Source organism: Primulina huaijiensis, chromosome 2 (genome assembly GCF_012295235.1).
Source record: "Primulina huaijiensis isolate GDHJ02 chromosome 2, ASM1229523v2, whole genome shotgun sequence".
Classification (NCBI taxonomy): Eukaryota; Viridiplantae; Streptophyta; class Magnoliopsida; order Lamiales; family Gesneriaceae; genus Primulina; species Primulina huaijiensis.
The window spans coordinates 32,298,685-32,317,249 of record NC_133307.1 but is presented as its reverse complement, the minus strand read 5'-3'; the positions used below and the strand labels follow the sequence as shown (position 1 = coordinate 32,317,249).

The following is an 18,565-nucleotide window of genomic DNA, read 5'->3' as shown; positions in this document are numbered from 1 at the left end:
ATTGAATGAACGAATGGTTTTTAGAGCTCTTAAAGGAGCATAGGCAAGATCGGAGCATTTTGGCATTAGTTTTGAGACAAAGGAAATAAGCAATGAATGGAAATTTTTTTTGTTAACTAATTTGTTTGGTTTTGAGTTTTGTTTTATTTAGTTTTCGAATTGTGATTTTGGTACCTTAATTTTTAATTTTCAGTTATTTTATCTAATTGTCGACGTGACATCAAACAAGTTGACAATTCCTTGTCTCATGTTAGTATTTTTCGATGTCATGTCAGTATGTTCAGATATCGCGTCACAACTGTAGGGGTGTTCAAACTTTGGATAAAACCGAAAAAATCGAAAATTCAAACCGAAAAAACCGAACACCGAACCGAACCGAAAGTCGAATTTTGTAATTCGAATGTAAATGTTAAAACCGAAGTTTATTTGGTTCGGTTTCGGATTATATTNGTTTCGGATTATATTTGTCAAAACCGAAAAAACCAAAATTTCATTAAATTAATAATTTTGTTTATTTTTTTATTTATATTATATATTTTGATATGATATTTAGTGAATGAAAAACCATTTTGAATAATTTTTAGTTGATTGTAGTTTGTTTATTTAATTTAAACCTTATATTTAAATATTTTACAAAAAAAATCATGTAAAAAGTTAACATATTATATTTTATAATATATTTATATTATTAATTTAAATAATAATACCAAAACCGAATTAACCGAATGAAATAACCGAACCGTTTTGGTAGAAAACCGAACCGAAGGAAAATGGTTCGGATATCGGATTATATATTTCTAAAACCAAAAACCGAAATAAAAAACCTAAAATCGAACCGAACCGACCGATGAACATCCTTAGTCAACATCCTTAGTCACAAGTAAAAAAAAAACAAAATTAATGCACAAAACTCAAATTAAAAAAAAGTTAGTGGAGTAAAAAAGTTATTTTCGCAGTAATAAAAGCTGGTGATGCAATAAAAATGTGTGGATTTAAGGTAGAGGCATGATCTATATGTTTTTTTCAGCTGCATATTTAGATTTATATGCAGACTGGATTTTTGGACCTATGATAAACTAACAAGTCGTACAAGCCGACTAATATTGAATTTTGACTCAAGGTGGCTGATGACAAATTTTGAATTTTATAATTAAAAAAATATTTTTTTATTAGTGAATACGACCCAAATCAATATATTCCATATGTAGCTAAAATTACAAGATCATTAATCCGGTACAACAACAAGGGTAAGAGTATTTTAGTGAGTTTGTTTTATCAAAAGATTAATTTGAACAGTATTTTATATTAAGATTTGTACAAAGCCTATACGTTATCATGTAAGCTACGAGCTTAAATTAATGGAAAATGATTTGTCGACGAAGAGTATACGGTTATTTTACGAATAAGGCACGGAGTTGAGTAATTAAACTTGTGCGGGTAAAATCCTCTAAAATCTCGGTTCATCCCGAATTCGCTCCATTCATATCCTGAAAAAATCCTAGCACACTTTTTTCCCAACACTAGTTTTCAGAATTTTCTATCCCTACTCGATGAGATCTCAAACATTTTGGTCTCAATACCTATCGGGTACATGACCATAAGAAGAAAAAACTCTTAATTCTTATCGGAACGAAGATTGGATAAGACGGTTACAGAACGAGTCCATAGTTATGTATCCCTAAATTAAACTATTCCATTTAACTCTGTAAATATGTACAAGTTAGATGACTCATAGTAATGCTGTTAATTAATATTTCTATTTCTAGATCGTGGGATCTTAAGCTGGATTATTAAATTTAATTAAATGGAATCCATTATTAGGCTTCTGATTTTTTCAGTTGAATTTGTCTATCATTTGCTGGCCAATTTTTATTTATTTTTTAATATAATGGAATGCTGGCCAAATGTTTACATCTCTAAAATTATTAAATAAGGATTAATTACTTATAATTTTTCGGAAAAATTACATTTTTATTCGCATACGTTTGTCTTGAAATTACATTTTTATTCGCATATGTTTGTCTTGTTATGATTTTATCATCTAAGTTGTCAAATTTCAACCTTATTTCTCTCTATTTATTTTTTGACAAAATTTTTATCGAAAGTGTTGATCTTATACTCTACACACGTCAGTGCAACGTCATAGAAAATGACTAAAATCGATCAAAAAAACAAATATAAAAGATTAAAATTGAAATTCGACAATTTAGTTGTTAAAATCACAAATGGACAAACATGTATGGTCAAAATCACAATATTCATATTGTTTTTTGAGTGAATATATATAATATATATATATCCATCTTATTTAAAAATGTAACATTTGTATAATAGCTTATAATAGACTTTGTTTGAAGTGTAAAATGACTAGAACGTCCTGCAGAAATAATTACTCGTGTACGTTTGTCAGTACATATGTATTTTAAAAATAAATAAAAAAAGGAGTAAAAACTTGAATGATAGCGAAGTAAATTTAATTATAGGGAGGGATGGTTGCTATTTTCAAGAAAATGATCGAAATATGAATTCATTACACTGTACTTGTATTATTTAAAAAATTCTGGATACCTTAAATTTAAACACTTTCCTATTTATTTCAACATTTCACAATATCACACCTAATATAAATTAACATCCATATATAATAAATAAACAAACAAACAAATAAATATGCATTATTTTCCACCAAGCTTAATAAATAACATGTTCGGATATACAATTTTCTTATTTTTTATTTGTTAATCTATAATTTTTCAGTTTACAATAACTTTTTTTTTTTTTATTGTTGTCTCCCTGCACAAGTATTTATTTGATGTAGAATTAATTATTCGGAACAAAATCTTTAATAATATACAAAATTTGCGTCTCACAACGCTCAATGTTTCCAAATCTTTTGTACATATAGTTTTTTAAGTAATTCTAAAATTTAATTACCTACGAATTTTGGGGATCAAGATCCTCTGCTGTGTGGAACCACATCAGAGGGTCCTGTGGATAGTCCACAACATAATTAATTTTTTTTATTTTTTTTAAAAATTGGTATTTTTATATTTTAATTAATTCAAAATCAAAATTATATTTTTTATATTAAAATATGTGATTAATAAGTTACAATGTTATTTTTGGTTACAAATATATATTGTGAGATAAAATTGTCTATATTAGTACTTTTTCAATTTTTAGATATTATTTTTAATTGTTTGATAGATTCAACTTTTTTAAATTTTTTGTATATTTTTTAATTGGATTATTTCTTATATCCCTAAAAAATATATATATTTCATGTGTTTAGACGTTAATTTTATTTTTGTTACAAATATGTGATTAAAAATTTTTAACTTCTAAATAAAAAATTAACAATATAAAAAAAGAAAATAATTTTTTTAAAAAAACTATAATATTTAAAAAAAATTTAATGTACCGTCGTTTTTTCTTGTTCATTCGGTATCACATATTTATGACAAAAAAATTAAATTTTTATTAACATTTAAAAAAAAGAGTTGAAAAATATAAAAAAAAATAGTAATAAAAGAGACAATTTTACCCAACAATATATATTTGTAATCAAAAATAAAATTGTAACTTATTAATCACATATTTTAATATAAAAAGATATAATTTTGATTTTAAAATAATTAAAATATAAAAATACCAATTTTTAAAAAAATTAAAAAAAATTAATTATGTTGTGGACTATCCACAGGATCCTCTGCTATGGTGGAACCACATCAGAGGATCTTGATCCAATCTATGTTATTATATTTATGTCTTTGTCTGCTATATTTAGTTTTTGTAATTTTAGTAATTTTTTTCGACGTGACAATGGCGTCGTAGCACAAACATGAAACCGACGTGCATAATATTACATTAATATTCTCGATGAAAAATATATAAAATTATCAACCTTATTTGAAGTTCCGGGGCTTGAAATGTCTAAAGTACCCTTCACCATTCAATTCAAATTTCTTGAAAGGTCGACTAAATCTCATTCACCAACACCAGGTTGATTTAATAATTAAGATGCTTCAGGGACATTCCACGTGATAATTCGATTTATGGGGATTTTTATAAACTAAAATTTTAGTAGGCGAGGATTTATTTATAATCACAAAAAATCTTCGCTTTGAAATTTAATTACAACCAAATATCGCCATCTTATTTTCAAATTTAATACTTGTATAACATAACTAAAAGAAGACCTCATTGGAAGTGTAAAATGACAAAAATTTCCTACGAAAATTATACTGGTGTAAGCTGGTCAAAACATATATATAATTTTGATATGTTACATATGATGCACATGTACTAAGTACTGAACACATATATGAGCACAATTGATGAGCAATATATCAAAATTATATATATAGTTTGTTGCACAAAAAACTTCATGCTAAAAAAATATATGTGAATTAGTGTCTTATTTAATAATATTTCAAACAAAGCATCAAGAATGTTTTTATGAATTAGTGCTCATTTTTATACGTAAGTTTAAAAAATAGGATATCTTAGTATCGATTATGGACTAGCTTGAACCACAATTTGGGTGATAGAAATCTGGTCACTAAATAAGTGTCACCATTATAGTGACTTCAAATTCGTAGTCATCTTGCTAGCTATTTCGAGTCTACTTAAGTATGGGTAAAATGAACACCGAGAATATATATAGAAAGTCATGCAACAGGTCCCTGAATCAAGTTGAACATTTGTGTTGTATAAAAGATTTGTTTTGCATGGTTTTAAAAGATTTGATATGCATCGTTGGCTGTCCTTAGAACTCAACCCTCGAAGTCAAACAACAAGTTGTAGCATGTGATAATGATGACAATATCGTTAACATTCCGTATCGTTCTCCCAGCGACGTCAATTTTCTGCATCCCACAAACTATATATTTCCATAGAATTATATATAAAACATCAAATTATTGTCAGCGACTCATCTCGCCCCCTCTAGCTGATTAGCCAAATACACCAGAAATCGTATCAGTTAGTGCGCGTGTGAGTGCAAGCAATGGTGTAGAATGAAGCGAAATACCACCATAGATGTATTCATCTTTCTCTGCTTCTGAAGTTGACTCTTCTTCCCTCAACAAAAGACCTAATATTTTCCTGGTTGATATTTGGATCTGCCTCTGTTCTTGCCCGCCTATACTGAGATACGATCAATTCCCTCGTACTGTTACAAGTACTCAAAGCTTCAACACATTTGTGTGCTCTTTTTCCCTGTTCTATTCATGATGGGGCCTGAGGTATCTTCAGGAAACATGCGGGAACTTATTCCAATTAAGCAGACTGAAAAGCTCTGAATTGCTGCGCGCATTCCTTGCCAGACGCATCGAGATTCTCGCATTCAAGAATGCATACCTAAGCAGTAAGCACCACGTATCAACTTCTTGTCATGGGCGGGAAAAAATTGAGCAGTTGTAGGGAACTTAGCGGAATGCATTCGTAATTACGGCATATAATTTTTTCCTTATATATAATCGGGTGTATTCACATTGTTACGTGTCAATCATCTATATATGACAAATTCATCTGTGTCGAAGTCTCAAATTTGGACAAGGTTTCAAGTCCGAGATATGTTAAGTGGCAAATTCAAGATTCTCTTTCTGAAGCGGCAAAGTTTAGGAAAATAAGAAGAAAGTTCCAAAATCTGAGAGGTAGATTGAAGGAATAGAATTCAGTTATTGAAGATACAAAAGGCCTGATTCTCTCCTTCCACTCGTGCAACAAATTTTAAATTTAAAGAGGAAATCAAATTTATAGATGATGGACATATGAAAAAAATTAGAAGTGGATAATGTTTTAAAATAAAAGTGAAAATTTGAAAATCATAAGTGAGTAGTATTTGATAAATAATTTATTTTAATACTAATTTGTTAATACAATTATTTTTGTAAAAACATAATCACCATCATATCAGCTTCTGAATTTTAATTAAATTAAATATAAGTTAACACATAATATATTTATTTACAGGCGTAGCACTTAAAAAATATTTAATCGGTAATTTATAATTAGCAAGAATCTAAATCTTAACAAGAATATTTTAATATAATTCTTTATAAAAATTAATTCCAAAGATAATTAAAAACAGGCACAAGCACAAAAACTCATGAAAATGCTGTGTAATAGATTTGGTTGTTTATTTGTATTTTTTTTGCTCGAGATAAATAATATTGGGGTGTACGTTCAAGTCTAGAAAGTAGTACGGACAACTACATTATATCTTTGTAACATGAAATAATATCATACTTGTACTCTTAAAAAAAATATGCATGTATATGACCACAGCGTTATCATTTATATCCTACCGGTGATTTTTTGTGTATGTTTATATGGTGGAATTTTTTTTAATCTAAATATGATATTTTTATTATTTTCAAGTTAATAGTTTTTTAATATTTTTCAATTATGAGTGATGCATTATCTAAAAATTAAAAAATAAAGAAAATGATATGAATAAAATATTGAATTTTAAAATATATGTAAATTAATGTATAGTTGTAATTTTAAATGTCTCGTGATATGATAATTATAAAGCGCGGCGGAAATATATTAAGTAAAAAAAAAATTATTCATTATGTACAAAAAAGAATATTAAGGGGAAAAAGAAAAAGAAAACAAAAGGAGACAACTAATGTCGGTTTATTCTATAACATCGGCCCAAGCTCTATCCAATTATATGAAAGCAAAGAGAAATAAACGAAAATAGCAATAACCACGTGTCAATATTCTATTTGCCATTAAATGTTATGGTACTTCAATAGTATGATACTCTTGCTCCATATCTCCGCGTTACCCTTACCTTTGCCTGTAATACCCAACATATCCCCTTCGAAAGCCCACGCCCAGAAAACCCAGAAGCCTACTATCAATTCTCTTTCTAAATATCCCTCCTCTCGTCTCCCTCTCTTCTCCCGTTCGCATTATTCTGATTTCCCTGTCAATTTATCAATCAGGCGGTGGCAATATATCCGGCCATGACGATGATGACGCCTCATCCGTCGGATGTAACTCTGCTTTCTTCGTTTTTGCTTATCTTCCTTCGTATTTGCTCTTAAAAATTTTGCGCTTCTATTCCGCGTACTTGTGCATGTAGTACTGAATTATTGTAATTGGTGTATTTGTGGCGGAGAATCTGTTGTCTACCTATCTGTGCCTGTGTCTATATTGGGGATGAATCTTTTGTGATCGACTAGGGCTTTGCTTGAGTGAAAGGGAGGTTTAAATTACTTAATTGAATCTTATTTTAGTTCTATTTTGTTGATTTAATGCGAGGGAATATTTTTTTGCTTTTTTTATTTCACTGGATCGAACTCTTGTTACTGCCTTTGTGATTCTAGCAACAAGAAGATGAAGAGATGCTAGTGCCGCACTCAGATTTAGTTAATGGTCCGCAGCCTTTAGTGGAAGGTCCGCAGCCTATGGAAGGTGATCCTTTCCACAGTACTTGAATCTTTGTTTATTTATTTGTAGCCAGATTCATTGGTTGGACTCCTGTTGGTCCAATTTTTTTTATTTGTATTGAAACAAGAGTTTGATAGTGCTTTTGATTTCCAGTGACTGCAGCAGAGAGTAATGGAACAGTAGAAAACCAGGCCAGTGATGAGCCACAGGCATCGCACTTTACATGGGCGATCGAGAACTTTTCCCGATTGAATATAAAGAAGCTTTATTCTGATGTCTTCACTGTTGGAGGTTATAAATGGTAATCGGTAGATGTAATTTTGCTCCATCTTGTTGTTTTTATATCTGTATAAGGAAGGATATTGATTTTGTTTTGTTGTATTCACATTGTTGGCATGCAATTCATTTTTTGAATTCTGTTGTAGATAAAATTCTTGATTTCTTTTTCCTTTTTTTCCTTTTTTCTTGAGCAAAGAATTTCTTATTTTCGTTACCACTTTCTCACAGAATATGAATATGACTTGATTCTGGTTTGACTTGCATGGATTAAGGCTTTCTGAAATACTTATTTTCCCTTAGACTTGCAATGGTTTTTGCAGGCGGGTGCTTATATTTCCTAAAGGAAATAATGTGGAGTACTTGTCAATGTATTTAGATGTGGCTGATTCAGCGACCTTGCCTTATGGGTGGAATAGATATTCACAGTTTAGTTTGGCGGTAGTTAATCAGATTCATAACAAGTATACAATCAAAAAAGGTATCTTCCAAAACTGACCCGATCTAATTGCAAGTTGTTGAAGCTGGAACTGCAATTTGTTTTATGTTTTAATCGAAACATATTCTCATAGTTCTGCAGTCAGATGTTATCTTAAAATGCTTACAAAAATAAGATGAGAAAACGATAAAAAATTTGTGGAATATAAAATTATAATCGATTTATTATGCTCTTCAATGTGAAGAGACTGGCTTCTTCACCATTCTCAATTTGTTGTGTTCCCTTTTGGCTTCTCATGATTTAGTGTTTCAGAAATGGAGTTTTGTCTATTATCCCCAAACTAAATTTAGCACCGAAAAGTACGCGTATGTGAACTCTACAATTTCTCCATTCTATTGGATGTATATTGTTAGTTAATATTTGATTATCATTATATTATCATCGTTTTTACGAATGATCTAATGTCATTTTGGTCTGATGAGTTAGTTAAATTTTCATTTTGTTTTATTAAATTTCTTGTCAAGGTGCATAAAATAGAATATATTGACCTTTCATCCTTCACCCATTCAAACGATTTTTTTACCTGGATTATTATTTTTTGATGTGTTGATTGGCTTTTGCATGTTTCACAGACACACAACACCAATTCAACCAAAGGGAGAGTGATTGGGGTTTCACATCGTTCATGCCTCTTAGCGAGCTTTACGATCCTAATAAGGGATACCTCGTGAATGATATTTGTATTGTTGAAGCTGATGTAGCTGTACGTAAGGTTGTTGATTACTGGGCATATGACTCAAAGAAGGAGACGGGCTATGTTGGACTTAAGAACCAGGGAGCTACTTGTTACATGAACTCGTTGCTCCAAACCTTGTACCATATCCCTTACTTTAGAAAGGTTACAATAGGTTCTCATGCTATAGCTAGTTCAGATTTGTCTTTTTTATATGCGCTCATGATTAGGGAAGCACAAAGAAGCCTCACTTGAAAAATGTTTTATCAGGCTGTGTATCATATGCCGACAACAGAAAATGATAACCCCTCAGGGAGCATCCCCTTGGCTTTACAGAGTTTGTTTTACAAGCTTCAATATAATGACACTAGTGTGGCTACAAAAGAACTTACCAAGTCGTTTGGATGGGATACATATGATTCCTTCATGCAACATGATGTGCAAGAACTTAACAGAGTTCTATGTGAAAAGCTAGAAGACAAGATGAAGGTATGGTGTCTGACTACGCGCCCTTCTTTAAATATTCTTTTTTCCTTTTTCGATGCACCTAAAATTGTTATTGTGAAGTAATTATAGTTATTTTACTGGCGCAGGGAACTGTTGTCGAAGGTACTATACAAAAGTTGTTTGAGGGGCACCATATGAATTACATCGAATGTATCAATGTTGACTTCAAATCTACAAGAAAAGAATCATTTTATGGTATTAGTTGTTTTTTTGACTTGTGATATTGATTAGTGGTGGACGGATGTGTTACATAAGTTCTTTTTGGCGGCAGACCTACAACTTGACGTAAAAGGTTGTAAAGATGTTTATGCTTCCTTTGACAAATATGTGGAAGTTGAGCGTCTCGAAGGAGATAACAAATATCAAGCTGAAGAACATGGTCTGCAGGTAAATTGCTCGGCTTCTCTATTAAATAATGACATAATGTGTCTTTAAATTTATTAATTCTTGCCGAAGATAAAAAGATTCATCTGATAGTAATGATTCTTGAGACTCACCAATGAAATCATATTAATTACCGGTAGCTGAAGGATTGGATTATCATGGTTCCAGTCTCTAGAGACTGTGGTTGTGAGAGCATATTCGGCTTTTAAACATCATAAAAATTATAATGTTTTGCGTTTGTTGAGCTCAACGAGAAAATTGGAATTTTGAATAATTAAAGTTTTTATGGGTGAGATTGAATTGAGAATTAGGTCAATCACTGAAGTTAAACAACAGGCCTCTGGTAAAAATAGAGGTTAAAACTACATGTATAGTGAAAAGAATTTAAGGACACGATTGCATTTGAGTCTTATTTGAATTTTCTCTTCAATTGAATTTGGATTGCAAACAGTCCTTGGTGATCTTATAAGTGTTATAAATGTTTGACAATATATAAATCACTGCTTCTTATGGACCACTAGAAGGAAAGTGTTAAAGTTCTTTTGACGATTTTAGAAATTTAGAAATTAATGGTTTTCTGTTCTTATCAATTATGGCACTCTTCTCTATAGGCGGGAAATTTGTTTACTTTATTTATAAATGAAAATATCATTTGGCTTTTTTGTGCATCTTTTTGATTCAATCCGTGAATCATAATGTAGTTTAATCCATGTGGCCACTCCTTATCTAAGCATTGATTTGATGAATTTTATTTAAATCACAGGATGCGAAGAAGGGTGTCTTGTTCATTGACTTTCCTCCAGTTCTCCAGCTTCAGTTAAAGCGCTTTGAGTATGATTTTATGAGAGATACAATGGTCAAGGTTAGTAGCTTGAATGTTGTTGTCTACTGTAGTTTTACTTGAGTAATGTGATTATTTTGATTGCATGTTATATTAGCATGTGCTGACAGCATGTATGATTATTGATTTATAATTTTTACCTCTTTGGTGTATAGCAGGCCCATCATGTGATCTTAAATCTCTTTGTCAACATTAGAGGATTAATACCTTAATGCATATATTGTTGACTGTTTTTTTCTTTAATCATCTTGATTTGTGCTTTGTATCTGGTTCATATTGAGATCCTTAGAGCAAAGATAGTCTTGCAATGTATTGCACTTAATTTTCATTGCTAATGTTGATATCCAGACAATACATCCAATTTTGTTGATTATGAATTCTATGTTGAAGTAGGTCGATCATTTTACACTTTTTTTACTGTAGGAAATTCTCTTTCCCTAGAAACAACCTTTTCCATTGGAACTTCTACGCGGTGTCCATATTATATTTATAATTTTATTGCTCACTATTTATTATCAGATGAGTTTACTTTTCCTTACTTTGATATCTACTTTCAGTGATGTTGAAAAATATGCTTCGTGGTGCAGATAAATGACCGTTATGAATTTCCATTGGAGCTTGATCTTGACAGGGAAAATGGCAAGTTCTTGTCACCGGAAGCAGATAGAAGTGTTCGAAACCTCTACATGCTTCATAGGTTGGTTTGCACTCCCTTTTCTTTTATCTGCATATTTTCTGTTTTGTTTCTTTATCTTTATCTTTACAACATGCCTCTGTAATGTTATCTGCGCATCTGTTACTGATTATTTTCTCTTAACCTTTTTCTTTTCAATTTCCTCTTTTATCCTACAGTGTTTTGGTTCATAGTGGTGGGGTACATGGTGGACATTATTATGCTTTCATCCGGCCTACACTAACTGATCAATGGTATGTGTTTTTACACCTGAAGAATCTCACCTACCCCCCCCCCCTCCCTCCTTAAGCTGACTTTCACGCTATATTGGACAGTTAAGGTTGGATTGAAATGCAGCTTTTTGTAATCCACCCACCAGTTCACGTAGTCTTGATCGCTTAAGAATCTTAGTTCTATTTTCCTTGCATAAATGTGGCCTATTCTTTTATTTGCTGCACCGGAGTTGTGGTTTAGGTTTGATTTAGAGTGTTGAAATACTACATCAGATATTTTGGTATTGTAATTCCCTGTTCAGGTATAAATTTGATGATGAGAGAGTCACTAAGGAAGATATGAAGAAGGCATTAGAGGAGCAGTATGGTGGTGAGGAAGAGGTGATATATCTACCCTTTAAATTTGATCTTGCCCTACCTCCTTTTGTCTTACATATCTCCTTTTCATCCTGCAGTTGCCGCAGACAAATCCTGGCTATAACAACACTCCATTCAAATTTACGAAATACTCTAATGCATACATGCTTGTTTATATTAGAGTGAGTGACAAAGATAAGATAATTTGTGATGTGGATGAGAAGGACATTGCGGAACATCTTCGGGTAATTTTTGAACTGATAACAGTTTGCATCCTATCACATAATTATTTGGAGTAAGATAGTGATGAAATATCTCATGCGCCACCCACTCCAGATAAGACTGAAAAAGGAACAGGAAGAAAAGGAAGATAAGAGAAGATATAAGGCTCAGGCTCATCTTTACACTATTATCAAGGTTATTGTTCTCGTTTGGCAAACTTTATCATGCAACGTTTCTGTGTTTTTGCAAAATGGGTTGCTAAGTAATATTTTATCATTTTTTAGGTTGCACGAGATGAAGATTTGAAGGAACAGATTGGAAAGGATATATATTTTGATCTTGTCGATCATGACAAAGTCCGTAACTTCCGAATTCAGAAACAAATGTCTTTTAACCTTTTCAAGGTACTTTAGTAATGTTCCATTTTATGTCGGGTTTTATGATTTCTGAATGTGCTTCCAGAAAATAAATTGGTGTGTGTAACTATTGTTTGGTTTTGTTTTTTAAAGTTGATGTAAATATTTTGAAATGCTTGAATGTATTGGGTTATTTAATTTTGTAATGATTTGTGGGGTATTTTTAATTTGAAAGTATAGTCTATTGGGTCAGTATATGATATGACAATTGAGTTGTTTTGGGAAATGTGAAAAATTGAATAGAAAACGACGATTGTATAGAAAAATGTTAAACCGGATTTTATTTTAAAATCCTTTAATGCTTTTGGGTAAAGTGCTAGCTAAAATCGTATTTGTTGTTGAAGGAGGAGGTTGCCAAAGAATTTGGAATACCAGTTCAATTTCAGCGTTTCTGGATTTGGGCTAAAAGGCAGAACCACACTTATCGCCCAAACCGCCCATTAACTCCACATGAGGAAGCACAGACGGTAAATATATTTGCACTTCCCGGTTCCAATTTTTTTATAGATAATGATATTGACGTACTTTATGAGAATGTTTACTATCTCTTTATCTCAATTATATCGAATTACCCTGTGCAGTAACCTTTAGAGATTGATAGATGTAAAATGTAGGGACAGTATGCTTATATTACAATAATTAATTATTAATTAAGAGCTTTATAATCATTAAGTTTATAGAGCTATTGAGGAGTAAAATAAAATTTTTGGTAAGGCTGGAATGTAATATGAAATAGGAAGAAAAGAGAGGAATAGCTGAACCTTTTTTTCCTGGGCATCACGTTTTTGGGAGTGTTAGTTGAGCCTCTTTAGAACGATAAATTCTGTTAACTGCTGCAATTTCGGTTAAAACTGAAACCCACCATTTAACTTGACTGGTTACGAAGTTTTCCATGTGAACAGAAGTACTACACAAAATCTGAAAAATGGCCAACTGTTGGCTGTTTCTGAGTAAGTTCAAGGTTTTATGATTTTGAATTCGAGTAAGTTGCTCCATTTGAGTTCATGTATTAAATTGACTCTGTTGATCCATAAACATGTGGATGAACTGAATCAAGCATAGGAAAACAAAAAATTACCTGCACTAGTGGTTTGTGAATTGTGAGTCAAGCAAAAACACCTGGATTTTCAAACAGTTTTTAGCCCAATAACAGGCCAAAGAAATCTGGGAAATGATAATTTTTTAACCACAGGATCAAATAATCAGCCTTTTTGTTTGTTTGGTTTTCAACATACTTTTTACTATGTTGGAACTACCATGTGCAGGTTGGAGCTTTGAGGGAAGTCTCCAATAAGGCCCACAATGCTGAGCTGAAATTGTTTCTGGAAGTAGAGCGTGGACAGGTCTTTTTTTTCCCCTTGTTAAAGATTAATTTGTCACTTTCACAGTTTTGCTCGACTACCTAACTATATATGGTTTAATTGTATGAATATCCTACAACCATTTGAATGTGGCTATGGTGGGATTTTAGTGCTCCTAATTCTACTATTTTTAATGATTTGATGTTAGGATTTTCTTCCGGTTCCTCCACCTGAAAAAATCAAGGACGACATACTTTTGTTCTTTAAGCTTTATGATCCTGAAAAAGAAGAGCTCCGGTATTTTTACTCTCCAATATATATTACTTTCTTGTTTTTTTATATCGTGCTTGTCATTTTATTTTGCGATACACTATATATTACAGGTATGTTGGTAGACTTTTTGTAAAAAGTTCTAGCAAGCCTGTTGAGATTTTGACAGAACTAAATGAATTGGCTGGATTTTCTCCTGATGAAGAGATCGAACTCTATGAGGTTTGCCTCATCTGTCCGTTATGCAGTACATTCGAACTGCCCATAGCTAGTTAATAGCACGTATCATATTCGTTTATGCCATTTTCTTGTTTGACATTTTACAGGAAATAAAATTTGAGCCTAATGTAATGTGTGAACGACTTGATAAAAGAGCTTCATTCCGGTTTAGTCAGGTTTTATTGTTTGTGTACTTTTATCATTTGACTTATAGTTTCTATAATTTTTATTTAATCTATGTTTTCTCTTCTTCTCTCTTCCCATACTTATTCTTTCTCTCGCAGATTGAAGATGGGGACATCATTTGCTTCCAGAAACACCCTCCTCCCGAAAGTGTAGAGCAAATCCGGTTTCCCGACGTCCCGTCATTTTTGGAATATGTGAAAAATCGACAGGTCTATAGTTGCATATCTTTTCAAATGGTCTGGAAGGGTCTTTTTGGTGTGTCAGTTAAAATAATTGATATATTGTGACAGAGGAAATCCATCGTCGTCCATATTGATTTGGGATACTCATAGTTAATATGTTCATGCTTTAAGCACTTTCTAACCTCCATATTTGTTGAATTTATTAGTACCAGTCCCAGAAAATCTGTTTACAGCCCTTCTAGGTCATTCTATTAGCTTGCTTATCTTTCTTTCTTTCTTCTCTCTCTCTCTCTCTCTCAGTATTATTGAGATGTAGGTCAGTAATCATTCCTGCTTTGTAAAGCTTTTCGTCGTTATTTATATTATTGGAAAGTTTTTTGATTTCTATGTTTTCCCATTTGAAGAAAACCTTTGTTATAAAGCTATAATCCTGCACTTCATTACCCCATTTTCAAAGTTTTTCAGCATATATTGGTGCGTGCAGATTGTGCATTTTAGAACGTTGGAAAGACCCAAGGAAGACGAGTTTTGCCTAGAATTGTGAGTACATTCTGACACCATAACCAAACTGTTGGAATTGCTTCTTTTTTTCCTCTGTTTATTTATTTGTTGCAGTCTTTTATCAAATTTTCGTGACAATATGTTGCATGAATTAATAGAGCAAAGAATCACACCTATGATGATGTTGTGGAAAGAGTTGCTCAGCATCTTGGATTAGATGATCCATCTAAAATTCGGCTCACTACTCACAATTGCTACTCTCAGCAACCAAAACCTAACCCTGTCAAATACAGATCAGTGGACCATTTGTTAGACATGCTTGTCCACTACAATCAGGTAGCTCTTTTTTATCCATTATCATGGTCATCGTCATTATTGATATTTTCTTTTGGGGGCGAGGAGTTGTTGTTAAGATGGTTGCAGGTTGGTGGGATGTGGGTATAGATCTGACAGATTGATCAATAAATTTTCGTTCGTTTGCAGATTTCTGATATACTGTATTATGAGGTACTGGACATTCCCCTTCCAGAATTGCAATGCCTAAAAACACTCAAAGTTGCATACCATCACGCCACAAAGGATGAGGTGCTGTTATGATGTGCTGTATGCTTGTGATATTCTTTTCAATTTGAGTTGGGATAATTTTATGACATACATCACATTGTTGTTTTGTAGGCTATAATTCTCAATATTAGATTGCCAAAACAAAGCACCGTCGGAGATGTGCTTAATGAGATCAAAACAAAGGTTGGCTTCATGCTGGAGCCAGTTGTATTGTGAATTTCTAATGTTGTTGAGACGGAGCTTCTTGTTTCTTCAATCATCCTTAAAATTTCACCACCCAGCGGAAATTTTTCATGCTTGTTCTTGTGGACCTATAGGAGAATAAGATGCTAAAAACTGAAATTAACTTGTGACAACTGATCCGTTGGTCCTACCTTGACTCTCATACTTGATTATTCTCGACTTTTAAGATTAAAATTGAAACTAACATCATTTTGTAATTATTGACAGGTAGAGTTGTCTCATCCAAATGTTGAACTTAGGCTGCTTGAAGTTTTCTATCACAAGATTTACAAGGTAATTTTTCATTGGTCTGGCATTGTTTTTTTTGGCTTTTACATCAATAATAATTTTCTAGAGTCATAATACACCTTACTTTTAGAAACTGCCATCTTCAGACCTGTTCTTGGATTCAGGATTATCATCCCCAAATTAGATGGCTAGTTGTTTGGGTCAATCAATCTTATCCTCAACTGCCTGAAGAATTTACCTCGACTTGAACCATGTGAAATTTATAACCCAAGTCTTAATTAAAAACCTTTGATAATTCAAATGATCCTTGAATTGATTTCAGTATATTGTGCGGGTTCTGTAATTCACAATGTACATTCTGCTAATATTGTTTTGCAGATATTTCCAATCAACGAGAAGATTGAAAATATAAATGATCAGTACTGGACTCTACGTGTTGAAGAGGTATCACCCGCTTTTTGAAATTGTTGTTGCCTTTTGATCTATTTTTTTCTATAGCTATCTGTTCCCTGGTTGAGTTTTATTACTTGTAAGTTTTAAAGCTTAATTGTAAACTGCATAAATTGTTGGAAAGGACACCAACTGTTTTGAAAATCTTTGCCACTTTTGGGTGGAAAGGCATATAATTTTGCAGTGTCAAATGAATTTTCACTTCTATATTTCAGGGTTCCAAGTATGATTTTTTCCTTTCATTGGTAGGAACCCTGATTTTTTGCCTCAGTTTACATGTTTATTCTAGTGGCTTACGGTTCAACTTGTTTTATTCTATAATAGGTTCCAGAAGAAGAGAAGAACCTTGGACCTAATGATCGCTTGATTCATGTTTACCATTTCACAAAGGAGAATGCTCAGAATCAAGTGGTACCCATAGCATTCACATAATTTCTATGCTAATTGCCATTTATTTTTGTTTGTTATTCTTGCACAGGGTTAATATATTGTTAGAATAGTAAGCTTGATTGATGCACAAAACCAAATGAACCTTAGGCATGTGTACTCACAAGCGCTTTGAACTTTTCTTCATAATTTCTTTTAACAGCAAGTCCAGAACTTTGGTGAACCTTTCTTTTTGGTCATACATGAGGGTGAAACATTGGCAGATATTAAAATACGCGTTCAAAAGAAATTGCAGGTTCCCGATGAGGAATTTTCGAAGGTATGTTCCATCTCAGGTTAATTCTACATATCCTTATCAAACCATTACACTTCATTTACCTGAAGTTTTTACCAATTTTGTCTCCAAACTTGTATGCCATTTGATACTCTAATTCAAAATCCAGTGGAAATTTGCCTTTTTGTCATTGGGACGCCCGGAGTATCTTGAGGATGCTGACATTGTCTCCTGTCGTTTTCAGGTTTCCTGTTTGAATCTTATTATTATTAGTAGATTTTCATTTTCAGAAATTTTTATGGTGTCATCAAGTAACATGTACATCTTCTCTTTCAGAGAAGAGATGTTTATGGTGCTTGGGAGCAGTATCTTGGGTTAGAACACTCTGATACTACACCTAAAAGGGCTTATGCTGCCAATCAGGTAACTTCGTCACAACATAAAGAAACTTTTTATTTCTGAATAACTTGGGTTTCAACGTTGTGTATACAGATTTGGTTAACCGAGTTTACCCCCAAAAGACTACGAGTATTTGCTTGAGCATGATCTTGAAGTTTTCTTTGTTTTCTGTCTTGCAGAACCGCCACATGTTTGAGAAGCCAGTGAAAATATACAATTAATTATAATTTTGTTGACCTAAATCTGAAAGCCACAATTCGAATGCGGAAATTTTCAACTGTGGATATGCTAAGGAGAATATATGGCAGAAAGGATGCGTGATGCTGCTTTTTTCTACCGTTCTTTCTAGGACATATAGTCACCCCTTTGGCTATTATTTTTGTCCTCTGACTTGGCTGGGGGAATAGTGTTTTGCTTTGTGTCCCATTGTCACCTGCTCTTGAAGTAGCCGGGAAGATTTATGTCGTCCCCGTAATTTATATTATGAGCATGACAAGATTTTGGTGGATGGGGCTGTAAGGTGGGTAGGTATAGTTAGGAGTTCCGTACTACGTTCTCTTTAATTTTGTTATTTTTCTTTTGAGGTTCTTTTCACCCCCTTCGGTATAGTTATGAGTTCCGTACTACGTTCTCTTTAATTTTGTTATTTTTCGTTTGAAGTTCTTTTCACTCCCTTTGGTTGTATTTCCTGTTTTTATAAATAGGGGAGATCACTTTGTAAAAGAAACAATTATGTTGCTATTTATAGAGCCATAATCTATTCGTTTCTGATTTTGGTTCCTTTCCGCTGGCTACGAAAAAAATCGGCTTAACTTGGTTGGTCGATTTCACCCACCGAGTTCATCAGGTGTAAATGATTCAGAACTTATCATG

The 18,565-nt window shown here is 32.5% G+C and overlaps 1 protein-coding gene across 2 annotated transcripts; it reads left to right on the top strand.

Annotated features, from left to right (window-relative positions):
* Positions 1-6,826: 6,826 nt before the first annotated feature.
* On the top strand, positions 6,827-18,461 carry LOC140971801 (ubiquitin C-terminal hydrolase 12-like). Of its 2 annotated transcripts, none has more exons than XM_073434300.1 (32): positions 6,827-7,010; positions 7,344-7,431; positions 7,570-7,708; positions 8,007-8,164; positions 8,755-9,020; positions 9,126-9,344; positions 9,449-9,557; positions 9,634-9,749; positions 10,510-10,608; positions 11,175-11,284; positions 11,440-11,514; positions 11,796-11,874; positions 11,949-12,095; positions 12,187-12,267; positions 12,357-12,476; positions 12,833-12,955; positions 13,754-13,831; positions 13,998-14,086; positions 14,173-14,281; positions 14,386-14,454; positions 14,563-14,673; positions 15,131-15,186; positions 15,306-15,483; positions 15,631-15,732; positions 15,823-15,894; positions 16,162-16,227; positions 16,561-16,626; positions 16,957-17,043; positions 17,222-17,338; positions 17,463-17,537; positions 17,630-17,716; positions 17,872-18,461. In XM_073434300.1, the coding sequence occupies exons 1-32, from the start codon at positions 6,981-6,983 to the stop codon at positions 17,911-17,913; spliced, it is 3,363 nt and encodes a 1,120-aa protein (XP_073290401.1). In that variant the 5' UTR covers positions 6,827-6,980; the 3' UTR covers positions 17,914-18,461. The 2 variants fall into 2 exon arrangements, with proteins under 2 accessions (XP_073290401.1, XP_073290400.1); XM_073434299.1 differs by having other exon boundaries at positions 6,828-7,010; positions 7,561-7,708.
* The last annotated feature ends 104 nt before the right edge of the window (positions 18,462-18,565 follow it).